This window comes from Thalassophryne amazonica, chromosome 2 (genome assembly GCF_902500255.1).
Source record: "Thalassophryne amazonica chromosome 2, fThaAma1.1, whole genome shotgun sequence".
Classification (NCBI taxonomy): Eukaryota; Metazoa; Chordata; class Actinopteri; order Batrachoidiformes; family Batrachoididae; genus Thalassophryne; species Thalassophryne amazonica.
In genome coordinates this window covers 32,063,259-32,089,862 of record NC_047104.1, presented here as the reverse complement: position 1 = coordinate 32,089,862, position 26,604 = coordinate 32,063,259, and the positions used below count along the sequence as shown (strand labels likewise).

At 42.4% G+C, this 26,604-nt stretch overlaps 2 protein-coding genes across 2 annotated transcripts in view; one reads left to right on the top strand and one right to left on the bottom strand.

The window, feature by feature from the left end:
* Positions 1–13,368, bottom strand: part of traf6 (TNF receptor-associated factor 6) — a 44,022-nt gene extending 30,654 nt beyond the window's left edge. The window contains exon 1 of the mRNA XM_034184740.1: positions 13,311–13,368. The gene's annotated coding sequence lies outside the window, so the exon portion shown is untranslated. The remainder of the gene's footprint in view (positions 1–13,310) is intronic.
* Positions 13,369–23,350: 9,982 nt separating this feature from the next.
* ttc17 (tetratricopeptide repeat domain 17) overlaps positions 23,351–26,604 on the top strand; it is a 100,934-nt gene continuing 97,680 nt past the window's right edge. Inside the window, exon 1 of the mRNA XM_034184721.1 lies at positions 23,351–23,533. Coding sequence (XP_034040612.1) covers positions 23,363–23,533 — 171 coding nt within the window. The 5' untranslated portion in view covers positions 23,351–23,362. The remainder of the gene's footprint in view (positions 23,534–26,604) is intronic.

Here is a 26,604-nt window from a genome sequence, read left to right as displayed (position 1 = left end):
GAAAATAGACATCCAAAACATACAACGGACTGTGCCGTGGCCATGGCCGCAATAGCAGCTAAACAAGGCATTCTAAACACAGGAAAAACATATAATTTGGTATACATTAAATCAAAAGCCTACAAGAACATAGGAATACAGGGAAAGCTGGGGGATTACATATTAGGCGAAGCCATTAGCATCAAATGTGAAGAGGAGGGAACACTCAACATAGAGGTAATTTGTGATAAAAGAGGATGCAGGGAAACCAAGCAAGACGTAACTGTTACAGTACATGAAGCCACAAAATGGGTAAAAATCAAACCAAGGAAAAAGAGGACAATTAGAAGCCTAGAAACAAGCAGTCACTTAGGGAGATGGGATCCCAGTACAGACCTAGCCCGCACACAAGGGTTGAAGACCAATTTATTTTACCAATGGTTGAAATTTTCGGCTAGGCAGATCAGTGAAAAGCCTTGCATAGCCTGTCACCGGAAAGGTGTGATACCTCAGGCTAAACCCCTACCTGATATCAACAACTGTTATAGGAGTCCCCAACATAACTCAGACCAAGCAGAATGCTATACACAATGTGTTATGAAAATGGCAGTAGGTGATGAAAAATATGCTGCCGACAGTAAACTTTGTCCAGTGCCCCTAAGTACAGAAGGAACCGTTCCACCTATGATTAAAATAGAGAAAGGGATGATACACCCATTCTGTATAGCTAAAGGCTTAGTAGCACAATACATAAGCGATTGGCAGGTAGGGACGACCCAGCCAAAACACCACATACAGTGTATGCAAAAGCAGCAAGAATACAAACCGGCTAAAACAGCATGGAACATTACCGTCTGTCACACCCTGCCAGCAGCAGGCATACAGTGTGAACAAATAGTACCGGCCACAGGAGGGTCGGTAATTGGACTGAATCTCACCCATGCTTCATGGGTATCTACTCCAAATTTAGCTAAGGGAACGGTACCCTTAGCTGACATCTTTTGGATATGCGGACAAAGAAGGAAACTCCTGTCATCGCTGTCCCCTAATTGGAAGGGCCTTTGTGCTCCTGTGATGCTCACAGGAGCTATAACAGTAATTGAAATGCCAAATTCAATACAACCCATGCCACAGAAACTTCGTAAGAAAAGAGGAATAATGACGTTTAAAACAGACTACAACATCACAGTAAGAAACGGGATACCAGAAGGGATACCCCGACAGTTAGAAGCCATAGACAGTAGCAGAGTTAAAGCAGATGAAGATGCGGATAAATGGGGATGGGCATTGGCTCTGTTCGGGGTTACTCCAAAAATCCGTTCTAGGTTCCAGGAGGTGCAGTGGATTAATTACTTGTGGTATAATCAGCAAAGATACCTGAACTGGACATTGGCAGCAGTAGGAGCCTTAACCGAACAACTGCATGCCACCTCGCTAATGACAATGCAAAATAGATTAGCTATCGAGATGATGATGGCTGATGAACAAGGAGTTTGTATTATGATCAAAGCCACCGAATGTTGCACAGCTATTCCCATGCGTACAGGGGAAGACGGAAATTTGACAGAGCTCTTAATCACACTTGAGGAGATGCAACAGGAACTGTTAAGTAACTCCATAGGAGGGAGAAATGAAACTGACGATTCTGGATACATTGTAGGGAATGGAATGAATATTGGCCCACTATTTTCACTGTTTGGGACTCTAAGGAGAGGGTGGATATCATGGAAAGACTGGTTATACCAGATAGGTGTAATCTTGGCACTAACAGGGGTGGCGGTCTTGCTGGTAATATGTTGTGGTATTCCCTTGATAAATTTCTGGTCAATAAATTGATTTCATCCACAGTAGGACAGCTCCCACTGCTAGCCATCCGAGCCCTAGAAGAAAGCACAAACGAAACAGACAGAGAACCAGAATATATGGAAATGGATGAAATACCATTATCCTCCCCGACAGCCCCCAGCTCCTAATATTGTGGCGTACACCCCAGATAGGGAGGACTGGGATGGACCGTGCTTGGTGATATTGTAGACGAGGAAGAAGACATGCACGCACATTTACATTCACACACATGCACCCACAAAATGAGGGATAGGATAGACAATATCTGAAAGAATGACATGGAGCTGTAATAATGAACGTATATGTATATTACTAGGACACAGGAGTATGGCTGAGAGACCAGACTCCCCTGATCAGGGACCTATGCCTGATCTGCCTCTATCAAGTCTGATTGGACTCTCAGAACTGTTTGGAGAAGAGGATATGCAGGAGGATGGTCGAGACATGATTGGTCGCCACAGCCGCCTTCCATCCAGCAGCTAAACCAGTTGGCAACAGAAGGATCTTCATCGTTCCAGCACCTGGCGATGACCGGCTTCACAGAATCTGCCTGCAGCAAGAGTCGGCCCGAGGACCTCCACCATCACCTGAAGGACCCTTTGGACTCAGGAACACACCCCTTCCGCAGATGCCATGGAGACAGTCACATGTGCCAGGGGCAACGATACCCTCCAGGGGAGGCAGCCAAGGTCGGCCATATGCAGCAACCGCCCGAGTGATCCTAGACCCAATTCACAGCTAGGACCTGTCCCCAGCTTTCCACCCCCAAGGCAGGAGAGATATTCTGATCAGCCCAGTACCTCTGGAGGAGGATCAGCAGGGGTAGACCTTAGCCAAACTCACCCACCAGGACAGAGGGGAGCTTTGTACAGGCTACTAAATGCCCAGAGTGTCCCAACCACTTGCCTGTGCGACATCAACAATACTCCCCCCACACACGAAATGTACTTCCCCCTTGTACTTCCTGTCCCTGGACTGCACAACCTTAATCTGGTCATGGTCACCCCACAGGACCTGGCAATCTTGGTTCGAGAGCTTCGTCTTCCACAAGAGTCTGTTCCAAAAACCTTGGAGCAGCTCCTGCCCCTCACAAATCACATTCCCCATGAGCTATTTGAGGAAATCATGCCACAACTAAGTCAGACAGCTGCATACCTGTTCAGGATTACACCGTGACAATGCAACATCTCTTGTGCTCAGGAGGGCCTCCATACTCAACTGTGTGGTCTTCAGTCTAGTATGGACATGCTAGCCTGCATGATGGCGCATATGGAAAGGGAACAGCTAGGGCTGGCCACCACCACCCTGAATGTGGGCAAGAATTCTCTGGGGGACCTGTACAACCTGGCCAAGCAGCACAAGGAGCTGGAAAGATCCATCAGAGAACTGCACGACTGTCTGAAAGCCAGAATTCCTGATCCTTCCCCCACTACCCCTGAAAGGCCAACCTCCCCATGTTCCCCAACTTCTCCCAAAACTTCAGATGCTGAGTAAATGCTGAGGAGCGCGGACTGACGTAATGGCACTGAACACGGACTATGATCTTGGTTCTTGAGTTTGAATTGCGGACTGGTTTCAGAAATCTGAGTGTAACTAAAAACAAAGAAGGATATATGTTAGTAACGAAAGTTGGGTAAATGTCTGTCCTTACCATCATCTGCGTAACACAGATAAAGCTAAATGCATACACATAGATATCACATTGCAAAGTTATAAAAAGGGGACCCTTACACGGCGTGTTTGTAGATTTAGTAGTAAAGATGCACCATAGGGACCCCTTTTTTCTTAAATTATAGCATGCCTCAAGAGACATGCATTGCCTAAATTTGGTGTCTGGCCAAAACGGGCATTAGAAAACAAGCTGAAAAAGAAGAAAAACAAAGTGGAGAATGTTGAGAAATGGCCTATAATGAAAACCATTATATGATTGACTAAGGCAAATGACTTAAGGACGGACATGAAGGGAAACCATTTATTGTGTTTATCATTTAACTAGACATAGCTGCGCTAACCTTAGAATAGTTTCTTGATTGGTTGACTAAATAGTGGTAACGTAGGGGTTATTTGATGCATTTAAATAATAAATGTGTGACGCTTTAACAAAATAATATGTAGAACCAAGTATAATGGGTTGGAGCCTCTGGTTGAGTGAGTCAATAGATGCCAGAAGATGATTGGTTGCACTGATGTCAATGTGAAGCCTTTACTTTGCCCATGATTAAGAGGTTGATGTAACTTGTTTTATGTGGCCATTTTAAGTGCCTTGAATTACACCAAAACTCAATGTTTGAATGTCACCTTGTGTTGATATAATCCAGCTAATTGCTCACCTTGTGCCTTAGTATGTAGGTTCACCTGCACTGCAATATATTTACCGTGTGAAGTATCACTGATATTCATATCCGCACCAGAGTTATCAGTAACTCGAGTGATGTGTTTTTTTTTTTTATTGCAATGCACAAATGAGGATGTCTTGTCAGTAAACAACCCAAGAGTATAGTTGATGTAATGGGACTCTTTCGAGTCCCAGAGGAGGGACTGTAGAAGAATTTTTAGGTCCATATTTGAAACTGTGATGAACTATCAAGTGTCCTGATCCGAACTGTATGTCCTCTGGTTGAACTAGCAGGTGTTCAACCCAAAAAAAGGGCTCTATTAGTCATTTAGTCTGTCAGGGGCTTTCCAAGGCCTTTTAGGTGCTTTCCCGCAGGCCACGTGCGGGGGCCTCAGGCCAGCTGCACGTGTGGCTGAGGCCACGTGCGGAGGGGGCCTCAGGCCAGCTGCACCTGTGGCTGAAGGTCTTTTAAAAAATCAGTTGTAAATCCTTCATGTTTTAATGGGAGCGTTGTCACATTGAAAATAATGGCCTAACACTGCTTAGGGTTCACTAGAGGACGCTTCCAATAGAAACCATGTCTTGGGAATGAAATAAATAAAAAAGTCGAAGGAGGAGCGATGCCCGCGGGGTCTCCAATAAATAGACGAGCGCGGTTGTCATATTCAGTCTCTCTAGAGGACTCAGTTTGTCTAAGCTTTGTGTCGAAGGCTTAAATAAACTTAAAAACTCTGTGCATTTTATCTTGCTTAAGGCTGAATTATTCTAAAGTGTTGTGTCCTCTTTCTAGCATATCACTTGCAATTAGTTTGTGTTATCTAAAAGACGACATCCTGAGAAGACCAAAAAGACGAGCCGCGACAGATGCCACCCACCTCTTGTGACACCTAAGAACTTCAGACCACACCTCCCCGCTGCATATTCAGCAATGGAAGCTTTGAGCATTGCCCATTCTGGTTCAATGCCCTCAACTTCCACAGGGATGCTAGAAAAGTTCCGCCGGAGATGTGAGCTGAAGATCTGTTCGACAGTGGGCTCCTCCAGATATTTGCAGTTCACTATAGGACTTACCAAGTCTGTCCAAAGTCCTCCCCTACCCTCTGATCCAACTCACCACCAGGCGGGTGATCAGTTGACAGCTCTGCCCTCTTTTCACCTGAGTGTCCAGAACGTGCAGCCTCAGATCAGATATGATCACAAATCGATCATCGGCCTTCGGCCTTGGTGCTCTGGTACCATGTACACTTATGAACGTGTTCGAACATGGTGTTTGTTATGGATAGTCCATGACTAGCGCAGAAGTCTAATAAACAACTGCTCAGGTTAATGCCACGTTCACACCGGGCGCGATGCGACGCCACAGATTCACGTCGCCACCATCGCCCAGTGCGTCACTCTGCTTGGGCGGAACTTTCGCTGCGAAAATTCGCTCCAATGCGTCATCAAATAGGAGGAGCTTCCATTCCGCTCAGCGTCAAGTCAACATGGCGGACCTTGATCACACGGAGCGAGTTGCTGTGCTCTATTTGTTGGGGAAAACTGACAAACGTCACCAGCGGCGCCGTCGCTAGGTTCACAACATCCTCATGAGATGTTCCCAATTCGGGGAGTTTCATCATTTGCTGCAGGAGCTGCTTCTGGATGACGGCCACTTTCAGCGGTACTTCTACCTCTCCGGGACCCAGTATGAGAACCTCCTGTCCATTCGTGCGCGCACATACGAACAAAAAAAAAAAAAAAGCCTGGCTGCCGATGTGGTTCCTTGCTCTCTCTCCCCTCAAACTCTCATCATTGTGTTACAAACCAGTCACCATTTGTTTTATCATACATCTGTGTAGTTAATAAAATTATCTTCACGGACAATTCTTCCCACGCGCACGTGAGGAAAAAAAAACGGCTGCTGACGCTGCTGCTCGCTCTCCCCACAAGCTCTGTCATAATTGCAAAAAAAAGGACAAAAGGGACATAAGTCCTGCTCACAGGCTGGCTGCCAGACACAGGACATGTCCACATCAAGTATAAACTCCAGACATCTTCACGTCACTACATATCCAGTCCCTGATTGGTCATCGCGGCGCGACAAGACGAAAAAGTTCATATTTTTCAACTTGGGGAGGAGGGTGACGCGATGCGATATTGTGCCACAAATGCGCCAATCGCACAAAATCGCTTCATTTGCGTCCATCGCGTCGCGTGGCTTGAACTTTTGTGGCGCCACAACGCGTCCTTCCAGAGGGATTACATGGCAACCTGTCACCGCCATCGCTCGCGTCGCGCCCGGTGTGAACGCGGCATTAGATAGGGGAGGGCGTTCCTCCAAATAATGCCTCTCCAGGTGTTCGTGTCATTGCCCACATGTGCGTTTAAGTCCCCCAGCAGAACAATGGAGTCCCTCACCGGAGCCCCGTACAGAACTCCATTCAGGGACTCCAAGGAGGCCAAATACTCCAAACTCCTGTTTGGTGCATACACACCACCCAAAGGTGCAGGGAGGTGACCCTCTCATCTTCGAGGGTAAACTCCAAGGTAGCGGCGCTCAGCCGGGGACTCGTGAGTATCCCCAAACCCGCCTGGCACCTCACACCCTGGGCAACTCCAAAGACAAGGTTCTCCCCAGACATGGAACAATACTGCCATCTAGCACTGCTATAGTGTAGTGTCATCTTGTGATGTTTTAGCGGTAGACTTGGTAGGGATCTAACTGCACACAAACCCGCTTTTACGGGAAATTTCACATAAACAACTTCAGCTCTTTATTTTATCCTGTTTCCATCCAGATGACACAAACCACGACAAAACAAGCCTTGCACAAAGCCAGATCTCTGCATTTTTTTGTTTCCTCATGGGGAGGGCCGCAGCCCGTGCGGGGTGCAATTGCCGTGCTGTGTGGGGAGGAGGCACACTGGCGCCAGCGTACGGAGGCAGGTGCACAGCCAACTCAATCACGCTGTCTGCTGCAGGATCGATCTGATCAGAAGCTAAGACATGGGTTTAAAGCATAAATTTCATCCAACTAAAATGTTTTCCTGGCAAAAATCAATGCCAGCAATTCCCTAAAATGTGGCGTAGTGGGGGCACACACTCTTTTTTCCTGAATAAATACAATAAACACATTATAAAGTATACAAATCTATTTTAAATAGCCTCTGAGAGAGAGAGAGAGGAGAGAGAGGAGAGAGAGAGAGAGAGGAGAGAGGAGAGAGAGAGGAGAGAGAGGAGAGAGAGAGAGAGGAGAGCATAAAAGAATGCAAAACCTGAACATAAAAGTCATAAAAGGGTGGTGGGGGCAGCATGTAGTCTTGATTCTGAGGGGGTCTGTGGGTGCTCCCCCAGAACTTTTTGTATTGTGGTGAATTTTAATGGGTTTGAAGCCCTCTGAAACAATAAAGTCACTTCAAACTGTGAAGTAAAAACCATTATTGATAATGGGAGGTCTGGGGGGTGCTTCCCCAGAAACATTTTAAATAGCAAGTCAAATTTTGTATATTCTAGTGAATTTTAATTGGGTATGAAGCCCTCTGAACAAAGAAAAACTCACATCAAGTAAAAAATTCTTTGTCTTCTGTAGTATTTTGATTTGAAAGGGTGCTGTGTTGCTGGCTGTACCAGTCAATAAAATACAAAATTAGGGCATAAGCAATTGACAACGTTTGTCTGCTGTGCACAAAGTAACACGGTCACCCGTTTTGAAAATGCATGCACACTGAGAAACTCAAAACTGGCTTACTCACATTTAATCGGTAAAATGCTCTCACTCATAAAACAAACTAGGGCTGCAACTAACGATTATTTTAGTAATCGATTAATCGGTTGATTATTTTATTGATTAATCGTTTTTTGTTTTTTACTTACATGTGAGTTTTGCCATTATTTCTTTAAGTGAGTTATTGTTAAAAGGCCTTTATCACGCAACATCAACGTTTGAGCTTGTAACAAAGTTATTGATGTATATTCTTGTCAAAAACATACCTGGAGTAGTGTTTTGTTTTATTTTGCAGATATATACATCACCGACACACCACAAAAAGATTTCTATCAGGGTTCACCCGATTATGAGCATTTTTAGATGCCTACAGCAACTATCTCAACCACTGACAACACATTACAGCAAGAGTCCACAAAGTATTTTAAAGGCCTGACTAAAGTGTAATATGTGATTTCTAATAAGATATTTTCATGAAAAAAGACACAAATCTGCAGTTTACTGCATTTTATTTTTTTCTTGTGTAAAAACACAGCTTAGATGTGGTTTGACCTAAACAAATTGTCATTAAACTTTAACAGGGATGAAGTGGAGGTGTAAGAGTCACTAGGTGTTCACAGGAAACAGTTATTTAATTCTATATTCATTTATTTATGTTCATTGTTAGTTGGTTTTATCTCTTCTGTTTTATCAGGTTCTTTTTGTCTGTTTCTCTAAAATTGTATTGTAGCATTATTAGTTATTATTACTATTACTGTTGTTGTTGCTATTATTATTACTATACGAGGTCTGTTAGAAAAGTATCGGACCTTTTTATTTTTTTCAAAAACCTGATGAATTTGAATCACGTGTGCTTGCATGAGCAAACCTTGAACTTTCGTGCGCATGCGTGAACTTTTTCACGCCTGTCGATTGCATCATTTCCTGGTAAGCAGTGATGATTCTAGGAAGGTCTGGTGCGGCGCCATCCACGCTGACACTGCTGCTGCTTTGATTAGTGCAGAATGGGATGTTGCTTTGACAGTGAGAGCATCATATTTCGGCACCAAAATACACATGACACCATGTGCGCGTGCCTATGTGTGGTTAAATTTTCCAAATGACGGAAATTCGTCGTGGTGACGGAGAACTTTAACCCATGAGCTAAGAACAATGCAGCTTCTGTGACAGTGAACAGGGAGGCTTTTAAGAAGAAAACAGCAGAACGGAATTCAAAATTATTCGGGTACCGAGACACTTTGCAATTTTGGTGCTGAACAGCGCTGTGCATTATTTCCATTCTTCTATGTTTTAAAGGACATGTTGCCACTGAAATCTAACATTTCCAAGTGTTTCCGGCAGTGGTTCTTAGTGGAAACCGCGCACTTGAATGAATGCTGCTAACGTTAAAAACGGAACCACAGATTAATTACAAAGTTTACCTAAGTGTGATGTTGTGTTACGATGACTCATTTTTAAGTGATAACTGTATTTGCCACTTTCCACTGTGCAAATACTTAGTGCGCGTGCACATTGCGCAAGTGCGGTGCATGCTGCTCCGTTACAGAACAGTCTCATGTCAAGACAGACTCTTAAAGTAAAATAAAAATAAAGCCTACCAGCTCCACTGAGAAGAGAAGAAGAAGAAAAACCTGAACAGTCATGCACTTGTGATTTCCAAAGTCTGCTAAACCAAAGGAGTCCCCACACATGGATCATGTGCAATCGCCAGCCGGTGTTGCGGAGCTCCTCACAAAGTTCTCTCACGACTAGAGAGAAAGTCCATTATCTCTTGAAAATAACATATTCTGACTTTTCCCGAATGTAAAAAAAAAAACAAAATCCATATGCATGTCCAGCCTGTTAAAAAAAAAAAAAAAAAAAAAAAAAAAAACTGTGTCATGGAGACATTCCACATGCACGCTCATGGCAGGACTAAAATAGTGTCCAGAGACACAAACAACAGCGTGACCACACGTTAGAATCCAAAATCTGACAGACTCTGAAAAAAGTGTTTTGGGGTGAAGTGTGTCGCCTCCTGTCTCTCTGTACGCCTCTGTAAATCCGAACCCTCACTTTCGAATAAAAGCTCAGAAGCTTCGTTATCGGATGAAGCAGTGTTCGTTCACTGTCTGGCAGCCAGCGGGATGTTTTCTGCTTTTCCTAAAAATGTGCATCACGTGCTGAGAAATGCCGACAATGCAGAGTAAAATGCAGAGTAATAAGACATTTTCCAGAAATGCATCTGGTGACTCAGGGAGGAAAGCTGGACCTTTAGTTTTTTTCTGTTTTTATTTTTTGACAGTATAGAATCACAAGGACATGGTGAGATTTTACACTCTTAAGTGAATGCCCCCAGCCTGGAGATATTGTGACTTGGGAATTCAAACTTTTCAAACTGAAAATTATGCAGAGGAAATGTGTAAAAAAAAAGTATGGAATCTCCCACATTTAAATTGCCTTTCTGTACATTATTTTTTTTTCTATCAAATATGTTCATTGCACATTTGTTAAATAGTGTGTCAATGAAACACAAACATTTTAATTACATTTAATTACATTTTAATAACATTTTATTAATTTTAAATAATCAACAATTCAGCACAGAATCAGACCAGAAACAGTACTAAAAGATATTCATTTTTCTCTTAGGCTTCAGGAACACAAGGTCGGATAGTGCAACCAGGTGGTTTCGTGCACACTTTGGTGATAGTTCCCCACAGCACCGCTGATACTAAACAATTTGTGGGGAGAACCCTGAAACAAGTATAAGGTCCAACCCCTATCAAGGAGTGTGGTTCCAGAGCCGAGGCTGTGGATGGAGGCAAGGTCCGCCAGATCTAACTGGTATCGCTATACCTCCAGGAAAAGCTCTGGTTCCTTCCCCCACAGCGAGGTAATGCGCCACACCCCCAGAACTAGCCCCTGCCACCCGGGTCTGGTCCATTGAGGCCCTCTACTTTCACTGTCACCCATGGGACAATGCACCCAACATCAGCGGTTCCCTCTGCGGGTGGTGAGCCCACAGGGTGTTGATGGAAGGTCCACGTTGCCTTTTCGGGCTGTACCTGACTGTGGTCCGTGGCAAGCACAGCCACCAGGCACAAGCTGACGGGCCCTCCATCCTGGCCTGGCTCCAGACAGGGGCCTCATACTCTTATAATCATGTGACTTAGATTATCCAATAAGAAGCGCTACGCATGAATAAACCTGTGTATTCGGTTGTTAAGTGTGATGTAATGCATCATGTGATTTTCAACTTCTGGCTCCAAACAAAAAAGGCGCGCTGTCATTAACACTGGGAACTGCACTGAGACGCTCTAATCAGGCTGCACTTAAACCACTGCACACGGACAACAGCATTAACATCGCAACATAAAACTCTTTGTATATTGTGCCTAAAACTCTCCTGGAAATATTCACTGAGTTTTTAGAAGTTGTAATTGTGTTTGTATTATGTAAAAATGCCAGAAGCTCAGGTCGTTTCTCCGTTATTTTCAATGGGAGTTGCTGTGAGCTGCAATCGTTTCCTGTTCGTGTCGTTTGGGGGAAAAGTGAAGTTTGCAATTTAACATTCTGTTTAGAGCCCGACCAATATGGATTTTTTGAGGCTGATGCCGATAATGATATTTGGATGAAAAAAATGCCAATAATCAATAAATCGGGTGATTTGCCAATAGCTGATAAATCAATTTTTTTTTTAATAAAATGTTCTTTTTTGAACCCTTAACAAAAAAGGTATGAGCTAAAAGCTGAAGCTTTGTCTTCATATTGATTAACTTTATAACAGAGAAGAATTTTCAAGTTCAAAAAATGCAAAAATGCAATTGGAGCAGTTGGGTGGGCTATTCAAACGGGCCAACTAGTAAGATATCACTCCTGAAAACAATCTTTGCCATATCATGTGAGGTAAATCTGCCCTACGATTGGATTTTGTGACGGAGAACCAATTCCGATTGGACAGTCACATTGCGCACGTCATCACACATCTTCTATGAGGAGTACCAAGATGGTGGATCGAAAGTCTGCAGTTTTTCAGCAAAAAAAAAAAAAAAAAAAAAAAAGTAAGTTTCGATCTCATATCATTAAAAAGTTATTTACAATTTAGTAAAGCTTGGTCCCAGCCGGCGTATACGACGGCATCGGCCCCAGAGGGTTATTGGCGAACAGCAGTAATTCCCAGAACCCTTCCGGATGACCAGTGAATCTGAATGTTTGAACCTCTTAGCAGTAAACAAAAGTTTTTCATGCTAGAAATAAGGTCTACACAACGTGGGCTTAATAAAAAGCGTGACCGACGCAATGAAACACATTTGACACATTACTACATAAACTGAGTTAATCAAACTGAGTTGAACTGAACGGGAGAAATGTGGGTGAATGTAATCGCAAAGTTATTACAACATCCTTATAAACGTACTTGTATGCTTTTGTCAGCTGATCAGTGCAGTGTGACGGCGAACTATGGGGGCCGGTGATGAACACAATTAAGCAGGAGTGTAAGCAGCTCTCAGTTGAATGGAGTCAGAGCTCCATCTACTGGACAAATGGTGCAAGGACATTTTACATTGCAGACACAAACATTATTTCAGTAACTGTTCTGTTTATGCAAAATTATCGGCGTTCTATCTGCAAAATTTTGGCCAATAGTGAGTACTTTGAAAAGGGCTTATATCGGTCGGGCTCTAGTCCTGTTTATTGTAATAAATATTTTTTATTAACAGACATGTATATTTTACCCCTGCATAATAAAATATATAAATTAAAAGAAAAAAGTTTTATTAAGTGTTCTTACCTTAGAAACAGATGAATGCAGTTAACGGAGGTGGAGGCGGAGAAGGGAAGGATAGAAGTTAGCACACAATGTAAACATAAACTAAACTTAAACTGTAGATCCTTAAAAGGATCATACAGACGTAACTTTAATTGTAAACTTGCAGGTCTTTGGACCTGGAAACAGATTTATCACGTGATGCGTTACGTCAGCGATTAACAACCGGCCTTGTTTTTTATCATTATGATTAGGCTAAAAAGAAAAAAAGAGAGAGATTGTTTTAATTTTAATTACCATTTTTAAAAAATATGATTGGCAAAATAGTGGATTATTTTGTTTATCAGCTCCTAAAAAAAATCATTCGTTTCCTCAGCTCGATAGAACAATAACACGTTAACAACGCTATTTGTGAGTTAGCCTATCTATCAGGGTTTTACCACACATGATAACTTTACCTAATCTGATAATATATTGTAATTCCTTCTCTAATGTTAAAGACTATTTTTAAAAAAGTCTTCAGTTTCGGGTGCTGTTTGTCACGCTGCTGCTGCTGGATGCGGAACTGACTCAAAACTAAGTCAGTTTTTTTATAAAAAACGATGTCACAGAACAAAACAACAGACGGTAACCATAAAAAAGCAACGCATAATCCGTGTTTATGACCGTATCGTGTGTTAGTATTTAAGTTTACTCACTTTTAATCCGAAAAGCCCCGAATTTTTCGTTTTCGACAGAATTTCCTGTTTTTCCCCAACGTCGGTTTTCTTTAGTTCTACATGAACGCGAGCACCGCCGCCTGGCTGGAGGCTTGTACTGCATTGTTTATGTTGCCAGATATGCAGAAAATTAAGTAACATTGGTGTTGTAAATAAAACATTAAAAACACCTTTACTCACGAATATTGCAAGTTCTGATTATATTAGGGAGTGTGGGTGTCTTGTGAAGTTTTTGTTTTTCATACAACAGAGCAGGCATTCATAACTTCAATTTAGCCCACCACACCATATTTGAGGAATCATTGCACAACCAAAATGCTCACAGGTCTCAAGGAATTATCACACCCTGAAAAACTCTGAAAACTAAACCTCCCTTCATTAGCATTGTGTAGACTCTGTGGACACATGATTGAAATGTAGAAAATTCTGTCTGGCAAATAAGGCTGTGAAGTGTTTGATTTCTTCAAACTCTTGGACCAAACACAAGATGACATTATTTGAAACTCCTGAAACCCAAGCCAAGGACGAACCTGTGCAAACACACCTTTCCAGTTAAAGCCTCAGACACCTCATAGTGCAGCGGATAAGAGAATATTTAGAGGGGAATCCTGCAAATGGTGATAAAAGCATCAAATTCGGCAGAAATACTCCTCAGACAATCCTCTTTTGAAAAAACCGATTGGCCACTTGAATTTTCAATCGCTGGTCAGGTAGGGGTCAATTGAAGAATTACACAGGGGTCAAAATTAAAAGATGCTCCAATCATATTGAAAAATATTTCACATTATTTGCCTGATCATAAAGATACCAAAAAGGTATAGTTTGGACTATCTGTGACTGAATTCTAGTGATGCAAATTACTAGTTGTGTTAACACAGTTTTAAAAAGGAATAACACATACAAACCATCAGTTTGGACCATGTATCATCCTTACTTGTCACGTTACAGGGTAACATATTTCACATGTCATAGAATCCAATAGACGTAGACCTTTTTTGACCTTTACTTTGGAGACCAAGCATTCAGCACTGTCAACACTATTCCATTTATTAATCCTATTAGCTCAACCAATAATTTGCATCACTTTTTACCAAAATTGGAGCAACTTTAACTTTTAACCCCTGTACAAAATGAAACTGACCTTTGTCACAATTCTTGCTGTTTTTATCCTGTAACTCCATAGAATTCAGTCACAGATAGTCCAAACTATACCTTTTTGGAATCTTTATGATCAGGCAAATAATGTGGAATATTTTTCAATATGATTGGAGCATCTTTTATTTTGACCTCTTGTAATTCTTCAATTACCTCTACCTGACCACCGATTGAAAAGTCAAGTGGCCAATCGGTTTTTTCAAAAGAGGAGTGTCTAAGGAGTATTTCTGCCGAATTTGATGCTTTTATCACCATTTGCGTGATTGTTTCACTTATCTGTTGCACTATCAAACAACTTGCCCAGTCGTCATATCAGCACAAAGTATTGCAACCCCAATTCCAATGAAGTTGGTATGTTGTGTAAAATGTAAATAAAAACAGAATACAATGATTTGTAAATCCTCTTCAACCTATATTCAATTGAATACACCACAAAGACAAGATATTTAATGTTCAACCTGATAAACTTTATTGTTTTTGTACAAATATTTGCTCATTTTGAAATGGATGCCTGCAACACGTTTCAAAAAAGCTGGGACAGTGGTATGTTTACCACTGTGTTACATCACCTCACTATCAAGACATCCTGAGAGGGCTACAGGGAGAAGAGCCGACAGAAGAGGCAGTTAACCTGAACGTTATGAATCGTCATAGATCGATCTGTGTGATAGAAGTTGCACTACCAGTACATAGAACAGGGTTTGAGTCCAGGTGTGTGCCTCAGTGTCTTTTCCAAAGACACAAACTGGCTGTGTCTTTGTAAAAGACACTTTATCTGGAATAGTTGTAAGGATCCTCACTAATTAGACAGCAGACTGTTACCGTCACTGTGTTTATGTGTTGTCCTGGTATGTTGTAACATGGGGGTTCCACCTCTTTGGTGTTTCACATTTTATGTCACCTCGCTGTTATTACTGTCACCAGTTGTCTTTTGTTCTCGTGTGTCTCTATGTTGTTTTGGTGTTCAGCCCTCCCTGATAGAAGATATCTGTTAGCTTTAAATGTAACACACACACGCCACATTCACCCACTCACTGTATGTTGCAAGATAGTGCGTGTTTGTGTGTGTCTGTGTTGCAAGATCAACTGCAAGATTAATTGCATATACCATCACTATATATGCAGACAGGGATTTTTTAAAAAAGGGAAAGACACTTTATCTGGATCTGAATACCAGCGGACGACAGTCTATGAGCGGTCTCTGCATATTTGGTCCCATTCGCTCGGCTGTCCAGAGTGTGTTGCACATGTTCAAAACACTCATGGTGCCATCGATATGGGACACCCATCTGACTGCAGTCTATGTGCAGTTTTTGCATCATCTGATCGCAGTCTGACAACATCAAAACAGCATCCGAAACAATCCAATCGTGGTTGATTGAGCTCTGAGATCGATCGGTCACGGCAAAGCCTGACGGCATTTTGTGGAATGTCCACCTCCACTGGACCCCGGCCAGAGAGAGCAAAGGAAATTTCATATGTAATAACATGTATGTGGCACATGTTCATCATGTTCAGTGGGTGTGAACAGTTCGCAATCAAACCAAAAGTACCGTGTGCCGCTGTGCCTCTCCGTGGTCTCATGCGCAGTAATGCGTCATCGAACGCTTCAGAGCTGAACGGACCTCACCACTGTAATATACATATTATCACTTGATCACCATCTAAACTCTGTAGGAGGTGTGACGTGGAACTGTATCGCCAGGCCATGACAACATTATGAAACATGAAACTCACCTCCAGCACGGAAAAACGACAGCGCAGAGTGCACAGGATCCAAACCACAGCCTGTGGTGAAAAGCCTCTCACCCGGCTGCTGTGGGCTGCAAATAACCACAGAAAATTTAAATTCCATGTGATAATCAAATCAACAAATAATAATAATAATAATAATAATAAAATCAGACAGGAGTCCCCATGGACTATGATGTTTGCAGATGACATTGTGATCTGTAGTGAGAGTAGAGAGCAAGTTGAGTCTAGTCTGGAGAAGTGGAGATATGCTCTGGAGAGAAGGGGAATGAAAGTCAGTAGAAGCAAGACTGAGTACATGTGTGTGTGAATGAGAGGGAGCCCAGTGGAATAGTGCAGTTACAAGGAGTAGAAGTGGTGAAAGTAGATGAGTTTAAATATTTGGGGTCAACTGTTCAAAGTAATGGAGAGTGTGGTAGAGAGGTGAAGAAGAGAGTGCAGGCAGGGTGGAGTGGGTGGAGAAAGGTGGCAGGAGTGATTTGTGACCGAAGAATATCAGCAAGGGTGAAGGGGAAAGTTTACAAAACAGTAGTGAGACCAGCTATGTTGTATGGTTTAGAGACGGCGGCACTAACAAAAAGACAGGAGGCAGAGCTGGAGGTGGCAGAGCTGAAGATGTTGAGATTCTCTTTGGGAGTGACAAGAATGGACAAGATTAGGAATGAACATATCAGAGGGACAGCTCAGGTGGGACGGTTTGGAGACAAAGTCAGAGAGGTGAGATTGAGATGGTTTGGACATGTGCAGAGGAGGGACCCAGGGTATATAGGGAGAAGGATGCTGAGGATGGAGCCACCAGGCAGGAGGAGAAGAGGGAGACCAAAGAGGAGGTTCATGGATGTGCTGAGAGAGGACATGCAGGTGGTTGGTGTGACAGAGGAAGATACAGAGGACAGGGTGAGATGGAAACGACTGATCTGCTGTGGCGACCCCTAACGGGAACAGCCGAAAGACGAAGAAGAAAAAGAAGTGATAATCAAATCAACATCACGGTGTACAGAGTTGCGTTGTGCTGCTGAAGTGAGTAAAAAAGAAAGTTCGCTGGAAAGGCTGCGTCTGACACATGGTGTGACTGCTTGGCCCACTGCCAGCAAACTTTCAGCAAAGTGTCCAGTGGCATGTGGTACACGCTTAGTGGCTCATGCAGCCGAACATACACACACACACGAGTGATCATTTCATCATTTCAGCCCCACCACGCACGCTTAATGGCTCATTCAGCCGTTGTGAACACACACACAACTCACACACAGCTCAGTGATAATTTCAGCACACACACGCATGTGAGGACTAAGTAGTGCTGGGAAGGGGAGGATGAGCGCAGATGTGATTGCATGAGTGAGCGAGTGACCGCACCATGCAGGCTTTGACACATATGGCATGAGTCTGGTCCATATGTTGGTTGTACTCTGGTGTTCGGTACTGGCGGGAACTGTGCAAAGGCGGGAACACAGCGCTCCCTCTCAGTCAGGTCCCGTGTTTGCCATCCAGACGTTTGCACATCGGGCAGTCTTCAGCGCCTTTTCTGGCCGTCTGACAGCAGTCTGTGTCATCTACCTGTTGTCTACATGCTCTTTGGATGCCATCATGCAGGTGTGGTGGACGAGGTAGTCTGGCTGCCTTCTGACACTGCTGACCACGCCTCTGTCCCTCCCAACTGCATCTGATTATGACAATATTTGCCGTTTCAGCCTGGTTCCTGCACATTCTTGCTATGTGTGACTGGGGCTTAAAAAAAAGAAAAACATTGTTCACTATTTACTGTCACTGTTTCGGTCTCTGGCAAAATAGCATCCTTTGGGATAAATAAAGTTGATCTTATTCTTATCTGCACATGCGTGAAAAACAGGAAGTTTGTTCTGTAATGAGTTTACTGTTTCTGTATGCAGACCAAAATCAGGTTTAATGTGAATAAATTCTGATCTTATCTCTTAATGATATTGCTTCCCTGGACTCATTCAGCAATACTTTGTCTGGACAGGGTTTAAATCAAATGGACAGGCGAGTTATTTTTGAAACCAGCTCTCAGTCCTTTCCACACACAGAAAGAGTAAACTCAGTACAGAACGCACTTCCCATTTAAGTATGTGACACTGCCATTAGCTGACTGAATTAGAGGTGGGCAGATCGATCCTAATATCTATAATATTGATACCAACACTGGTACTGATATTGAAAAATCCTTGTGTAAAAAGGTCGATACTCAAGCTTTTTTCTGTCTAGGTCTATCCTAGGTCTTTTCGATCCTTTGGATCTATGAAGCTTACATATGAAAAGGTATCGGTATCGATATCAGCAATACTGGGCCTGTATTTACTTGGTATCAGATCAATACCAAAATTCCCGGGATCGCCTACCTCTAGACTGAATAGTCAGTGATGGACCGGTGTCCCACTCACAGGGAGATGTAGACTCTCATCCACTTCATGCTCCAATATTTGGGGATATGCACCGGCCAAATGGCCTTGTAGTTTCTAAATGATTTCCTGAAAGTTTTATGGACTGTCACCAAACCTGCTCCCTGTTCCTTGGCCAGTGAAGCAAGGCTTTTTATTGTTGTTTGAACTAGCCTTGGAGGAACATAAACTGATCAAACATACACCATGACAGGGTCACATGGCAACCGTATCATACTGAGACAATCTGCAAATGAGAAGGACTTGGGAATCATGGTGATGAGTGGAACATATTCGTGTAACGCAGGCCAGCAGGCGTCGCTGTGCAGATGCAGTTTGTAAGCCTCACTCCCAACAGCTCAAAAGGATTCTCTGGTCACAAGGCCAGAGCCCTGGGTTTTAGCCTTCTGGTTTGAGAGTCCAACTCCCATGACGGAGATCGTGAGTTAACATCCCGAGGGGAGCGAATGGGCGGAGTCAGAATAACAGTGCAGAGTGCAGCTGCTACATTACAGTTTTTATTGATTGCTTTGACCTGTTTGAAGAAACTAGGAACCTCTCAGCCTTCATCATCACCATCTCAGCAGAGCAAAAGACACCTCTTGCAAATGTGTTAACCCATTCTCATTGGATTGACACATTTCCCCCACCCTTTTTCATATCAGTTAACATAGATGTCATTCAAGCAGTCAAAACTCCATTGTTTTAGCTCTGGTATCCTAACAGAAACCATATGCACTGAAGCACCTGTTTGACACTTCTTCACACAAATCTTCAATTTGCAATCAGTCTGTAGTAGGCCTTAAAAGATGCCATGCCTGTGTTGTTCTTTGCAAACATGGATCAAAGAGGTCTAAGGCAGAAGAGAGTGAGAGTAAGAGGTAGAGGAGTTCGAGGAAGAGGAGTCTGTGTGCGAGGTTGAGGTATAGTTGGAAGGGCTCAAGTTACTGATGAAATTCGGGCAACTACAGTATAATTGATCATGTTATAAATCATGGCCTTTCGAGGCTGGACAAAGTGTCCAACCTGTTGTAAACGGAAACACTGTTGCCTCAATTGTCACAGTTTTTCGACAGGAGAACAGGTAATGTTGTTATAGGCCTACAATATATACAGAAATATCTGCAGTACAGTAATATTCAGTACTTCATGTAATTTTTTTCCACATTCCAATTTCATGTATTTTTTGTAGAATCAAAAGGCTACCAGTCACTGGTGGTAGAATAAGAATTTATAATGCTGAGCCGGAGGCAGCCATTGTCAACATGGTTGTGGCAAATAATGCCATTAGGCTGCGAGAAATCAGGGCTGCAGTAATTGCAGATCAGGGAGTATTTAGAAATATAAATACTGTGAGCGAGACCACCATCGACTGCATCCTCAGGGGGAACCATATGGCGATGAAACAGCTCTACAGAGTTCCTTTTCAAAGAAACTCTGATGAAACATTACTATACTGTTACTGTATGCCTTGTCATATCATACAGTTACTGTAGAGTCGACTAGAGTCACTTTTACGTAATCGTAATTTTGAATTTTTTTTTCTTAAGAGAATAATGGAGCTTGAAGCCGAGGGGGCACATCACGTCTTCATTTATGTAGATGAGGCCGGCTTCAATCTGTGTAAAGTCAGGAGACGAGGACAGAACCTCGTTGGGCATAGGGCCACTATTGCAGGTCCAGGGAAGAGGGGCGCCAACATAACTATGTGTGCTGTCATCTCCAATGATTGCGTCGTGTGCCATATCCCCCCCCATTGGGCCCTACAACACCGAGCACCTCATAGCATTCCTGAATGTTCTTCACGACATGCTGATCCCACCTCAGGAGAGAGGGCTGTTGAGGCCTGCCTTGCCACTGTTCGTCATCATATGGGACAATGTGGCATTCCACCACTCTCGTATTGTAAACAAGTGGTTTGCAGTCCACCCTCGGATGATGGTGCAATTCCTTCCACCATATTGCCCTTTTTTGAATCCGATAGAGGAATTTTTCAGTGCTTGGAGATGGAAGGTTTATGATCATCGCCCCTATGATTGGATGCCCTTGCTCAATGCAATGACTGCTGCAGCCCAAAATATTGATGCAGAGGCATGCCAAGGCTGGATCAGGCAACCCAGAAGGTTTTTCCCTCGCTGCATTGCCAGAGAGAACATTGAATGCGATGTAGATGAGACCATGTGGCCCATTCATCAAGACAGAAGAGACTATCAATTGTACTGTACTCTTACTGTACTCTATACTCTTATAGTATAGGCCTACTAAAGATTTTTGTTCTTTACTGTAAAAGATTGATTTTTTTTTTATTTTCATAATTTCTTATAGGCCTACAGTAATGGATTTTACGTATTTTGATTTACATACTTTCTGTAGGAATATTTCAATTGTCAGCCATGAAAAAGCCTGAAAAAAAAAAGAATGTAATGGAATCAATAAAATTTCCATCAAAGCATATCTGAGTCTGGATCCATTTTTTGCAAGAAGGCAGCAAACAGCACTGGCATGTAACAGTTATGGGCTACAATGTCAACCAATGGTGCACTGATTCACACTGAGTGCTGTGTTTTGTATTTTGTTGTCCATTGTGTTATGATTGATTGTAAGTGCTCATACACTTGTGGGCAAGATGTGCTGTTTGAAGGCAAAATTTGCTTTTGTTCCTTATTTTAAATGTTTTGGCACAGGTAGAGCCTTTTGCAAACAAAATGTGTCATTTTGACCATTGGGGACACTGTTTAGGCCTCTGTGTTAACTGTTTGAAAATGTGGATTTTAAGTTGACTGTTGCGTCAAAGCAGTCAATAAAAACTGTAGTATGAAGGTTACTGAGACAAACCAGATGATGGAAAATACTGGGAGGAGTTCCCACTGTCAGGGTGCATTTTTCAAAGACTTTTGAAAATCGTGCGGATCATTACTCGCCAGTTGGCTCGGTCCTTCACTTGTTCTTCCAGTCTATAGAGCAGTCCTTCTCTGTACCACTTCATCATGAAGCTGTATAACTGTTGCAAAATTCAAAACTTGCCCTATGTATAATTTCTCTAGTCACAGCCACAGAAGTCTATTACTTGCTCAGGGTTGTCTGGGTGTGATGGTGACTTTCCTTACTCGTCTCCTTCTTGCACAGTCCCTTAGTTTTTGAGAACTATCTGCTCCACACAGATTTACCATAGAGTACCATACTGTTTGTATTTCTACATAATTTATGTAAATAAAGACCAAGACATATTCAGTGTCTTTAAAATGTAGATGTGTCCATCCCCTGACTTGTCTGAAGAAGACTGGACGTGAAAGTGATGGTTTGTATGTGTTATACTAAAGGGGGCAGTTACGTATTCACACCATCATTCTGGCTTTTAGATTTTTATTTCTTTTCATTTATAATGTAGATATTACTTTTCACTGTGAGTTGAAAGGGAACTATTTCAGAAATGTTAATTTAACAAGCCTGAATTTTTGTTTTGTTTTTTTTGTTGTCTAAAACATTTTCAAACATGTAAAAGCTCAAGGGGTACTAACCTTTAATAATAATAATAATAATTTTATATATATATATATATATATATATATATATATATATATATATATATATATATATATATATATATATATATATATATATATATATATATATGTGTGTGTGTGTGTGTGTGTGTGTATGTATGTATAAAATATAATAATAATAATAATAATAATAATAATAATAACAATAATAGTTTAAAAAAAACCCAGACACATGGGGTGTGTAGCCAGTACATTCTGGCCCCAAGCCCGGATAAATGAGGAGGGTTACGTCAGGAAGGGCATCCGACATAAAAACAAGTCAACCCAACCATGCAGACGAAGAATCTAATTTCCATACCGGATCGGTTGAGGCCCAGGTTAACAATGACTGCCACTGTTGCTGTTGCCCAACAGGGTGCCGGCAGAAATTGGGCTACTGCTTGGTGAAGAAGAAGACAAGGAAAACGTGTCCAGAAACAGTGGGAGAAGTGGAAAACTAGAAGCGTGGAAGTGACAGTTGGGATTTTGAATGTTGTCAGTATGACTGATAAAGGGAGAGAGCTGGCTGATATGATAGAGAGGAGAAAGGTAGACATATCATATTGTGTGTGCAAGAGACCAAGTGGAAGGGAGGTAAGGCCAGGAGCATAGGAGGTGGGTTCAAGTTGTTGTATCATGGTGAGGATAGGAAGAGAAATGCTGCTGGGGTCATTCTAAACGAAGAATATGTTAAGAGTGTGTTGGAGGTTAAGCGAGTGTCTGACAGGGTGAAGAATGTGAAGTTGGAAATTGAAGGGGTGATGATGAATATCATCAGTGCATATGCCCCACAGGTAGTTTGTGAGATGAAGCAAAAGGATGCTGAGGACGGAGCCACCAGGCAGGAGGAGAAGAGGGAGGCCAAGGAGGAGGTTTATGGATGTGCTGAGAGAGGACATGCAGGTGGTTGGTGTGACAGAGGAAGTTAAAGAGGACAGGGTGAGATGGAAACGATTGCTCTGCTGTGGCGACTCCTCACAGGAGCAGCCGAAATAATAATAATAATAATAATGATCATAATAATAATAATAATGACAACAACAACAACAGCAACAACAACAATAATAATAATAATAATAACAGTAATAATAATAACAGTACGTTAATTAATTATTTTGGCCTTTTTTTTATGGTTTTCCGTTATTTGTGGAATCTGGCAACACTGAGCGCAAAAGCAGACAGAAAAATGGCGGACCTGAGGAAAATCTGTCCTGAATCTCTGCTTTGCTATGTCAACTATTCACGAAAAGCTTTATTTCAAGGGAAGTTTTTTGTCCTCCTCTGCATGCTCATTGTGGATTCTGGAGGTGCTACAACACACTGGGTTGTCACGGAAGATGGAAAAATTCAACAACAAGTATGACAGCAAACAGCTCATTGCTTGCTAACGCTAGCTCATTTTGCTAACGTTAACCTTAATGTTAACGTCGTTTAGAAGCTTATTGGAACGAAACATAAGCCGTTTTTCCCAGCATCTTCACGTTTTACACACAGTGACAACTTGACATTATTATATTTTTTGTTTTCGTCTGTTATCTTTAAGCTGTTACGCTTTCGTTTTGTGTTTTTGTGTAATCACTGTTGCCACATCTCGAGAGAAACAAGCAGCGGTGTCTGACAAACCATCAAAATGCCCAAAATAAATAAATCTGCGCCAAAACCGAAAATGACCACAATCCAAATAAACAACCTATTTTGGAAGCGTCCTTGTGTTAAACTTTGCAGTGGATTATATGTATTGTTTTTGTCATTTTACTGCCCAAATAAAAATCCATCAATTACTGAAAAAGGCAGAGTCTACTCACAAGGCAGCCTTGCAGATAATTTCCTTTGGAACTGACAATTCGTACACAGCTGTATCAATAACGTTCATACGTTATGGTTATGGATAAGAGTTATTGTTTTGGTTAGGACTAATGGTTAACCTTGTTTAGTAGTCTACCTATTAGTTGTATGTCGTCTCATGATCACGTACAGGGTTCTTGCCAGCGCAGTTGAGCATAGGGGACCCTGATTATGTGATTTGGATTCCCTACGCTGTGATTTGGGCCTCTATGCTGTGATTTAATCAGCATGGGTGGGGCTTTTCTGTTGTTTTTTTTGTTTTTTGTTTTTTTTTTTTAGCAATGTGGCCCTCAAAATGCAGGTAATAGTGTTTCAAGGGTTATAAACTTCAAAATTTTCTGGGGGAGATGCCCCGGACCCTCCTACAATACTCATACCTTTAATGCTCATCACATGGCTATGCCCCGCTAAGTTCCCCCCTATGCTCTGAAAAAATCCCAGTGAGGACACTGACATGACCTCTTGTCCAATGACAGAGATGCTACGTCCCAATAGAATTTCACTATACAAATATGGCTACATACAAATAGCTGCTACCATTTCTTGTCGACTATTTGCAAGGAAACGCCCTGGTGGCAAAATTGGGGACTACTGTTATAAAACAAACCAAACAGTCACTTGTGATCCATACCTACAGTTTTGGAAATCTGAGGCCATGGATTTTTAAACTGTACCCACAGGTTCTGTGGGCTATCTACCCATGAATGTGCGCGGTTGTCACCAACTTGAACTAAACTGCATGCATGTGTGTACAAGGAAGTCATACAGATCTCTGCTTTTACCTTCACCCCCCATCAGCTGAGGGTGAAGGTAAAGCTGTTTGATAAAGAAATAATCTAAACAGTTTATGTGCTGAGGATCGTGACTCATTTACAGCTGATCACTTGAAACCATCTCAGCTATTTTTCATTGTGGCACAGTGAGGGTGTGCACACAGTCAATACCACAGTACCACAGTCTGCTGTCACCGACTTGAACTTGTCATTAAACTGCGCGCACGTATGTGTGTGCGTGAAGAATTAACGCAAATCTCCACCTTTATTTTCACCCTACACTCAGTTGAGCGCTCCCAAAATGACAGGATTTGTGCTGTGATTTCTACACTTTAAAATGTCAGCAAATCAGCAGTGGACAGAGTGACAGGGACAGACTGTGTGCACTCCGTCACTGCGCCACAATGAAAAATAGTTTAGATGATTTTAAGTGATCAGCTGTAAATGAGTCATGATGCTCAGTCAGCACATGAACTGTTTCGATTATTTCTTTATTAGACAGATTCCACTGGAGTTCAGCTGACGGATGGTGAAGGTAAAAGCAGAGATTTGTGTTACTTCCTCATGCATGCATGAATGCACGCACACACATACATACATACACACGCAGTTTAGTGACATGTTCAGGTCAGAGACAACCGCGCATATTCACAAGCAGATAGAGATCCGTGGCCTCAGATTTCTAAACTGTGGGTACAGATCACCATTGACTGTTTGGTTTGTTTACAACTGTAGTTCCCAATTTCGCTACTAGGGCAATGCCTTGCTAATAGCCGATAGAAAATTACCCGCAAGGCTGCCTTGCAAATAACTGTCTTGCAAATGAACCCATTCCTCAGGCAACATCTACAAAACTGTTAAAGTCTCTCTGCTGCTTTTTGAGGATTGTGTTAAACCCAGGACAACAGTTTTGATAATCATAGCAATAAAGAAATTGAAACTAAAACTTAAACCTTTGCTATTGAACTATGAAAAAATACAGCAATGTATTTGAAAATAAAAATAAGCATTGACATTTTTACCCGAGGCCAACATATAGGCATCGGGTATTGTGAAGACCTGGCGTCTGTCCGTCCCTCTGTCTGTCTGTGTACAGCATAGGCTCAATTCTATTACTGCCACAGTCTTCAAATTCACAGGAAACATTCTTGGGACACAGACCTTGGACAAGTTCAAAGATGTCTAACCTTGACATATTTTAAGAGGTATTTTAAGAGGTTACAAAGTCACATTCTGTTTGAATCTGTTCTGCGTTGTTGTTGAGTGGTGGGGAATGACAGCCAATCAGAGTAGAGCTGCACCGTGACGTCAGTGGCTGGTCTCTTCAAAACTTTGCTTAGTGTCTATATGCATGTCGCTCATATATTATGTAAAAGATAGCGAGAAACATTCATTCATCTTCTACCGCTTAGTCCAGTTATGGGTCGCGGGGGGCTGGAGCCTATCCCAGCAGTCATAGAGCACAAGGCGGGGTACACCAAGGACAGGACGCCAGTCTGTCGCAGGGCCACAAACACAGACACACCCACACACACACACCTACGGACAATTTAAGGATTCCAGTCCACCTAATCCGCATGTCTTTGGATGTGGGAGGAAACCGGAGCACCCGGAGGAAACCCACGCAAACACAGGGAGAACATGCAAACTCCACACAGAAAGGCCACGAGAATTGAACCCACAACCTTCTCGCTGTGAGGCAACAGTGCTAACCACTAAGCCACCGTGCTGCCCTAGCGAGAAACAAACACTTCTAAAACCAAAAACGCTGTTTTTGGAACTTAATAACACCTCTGGACTTATTTTGCAG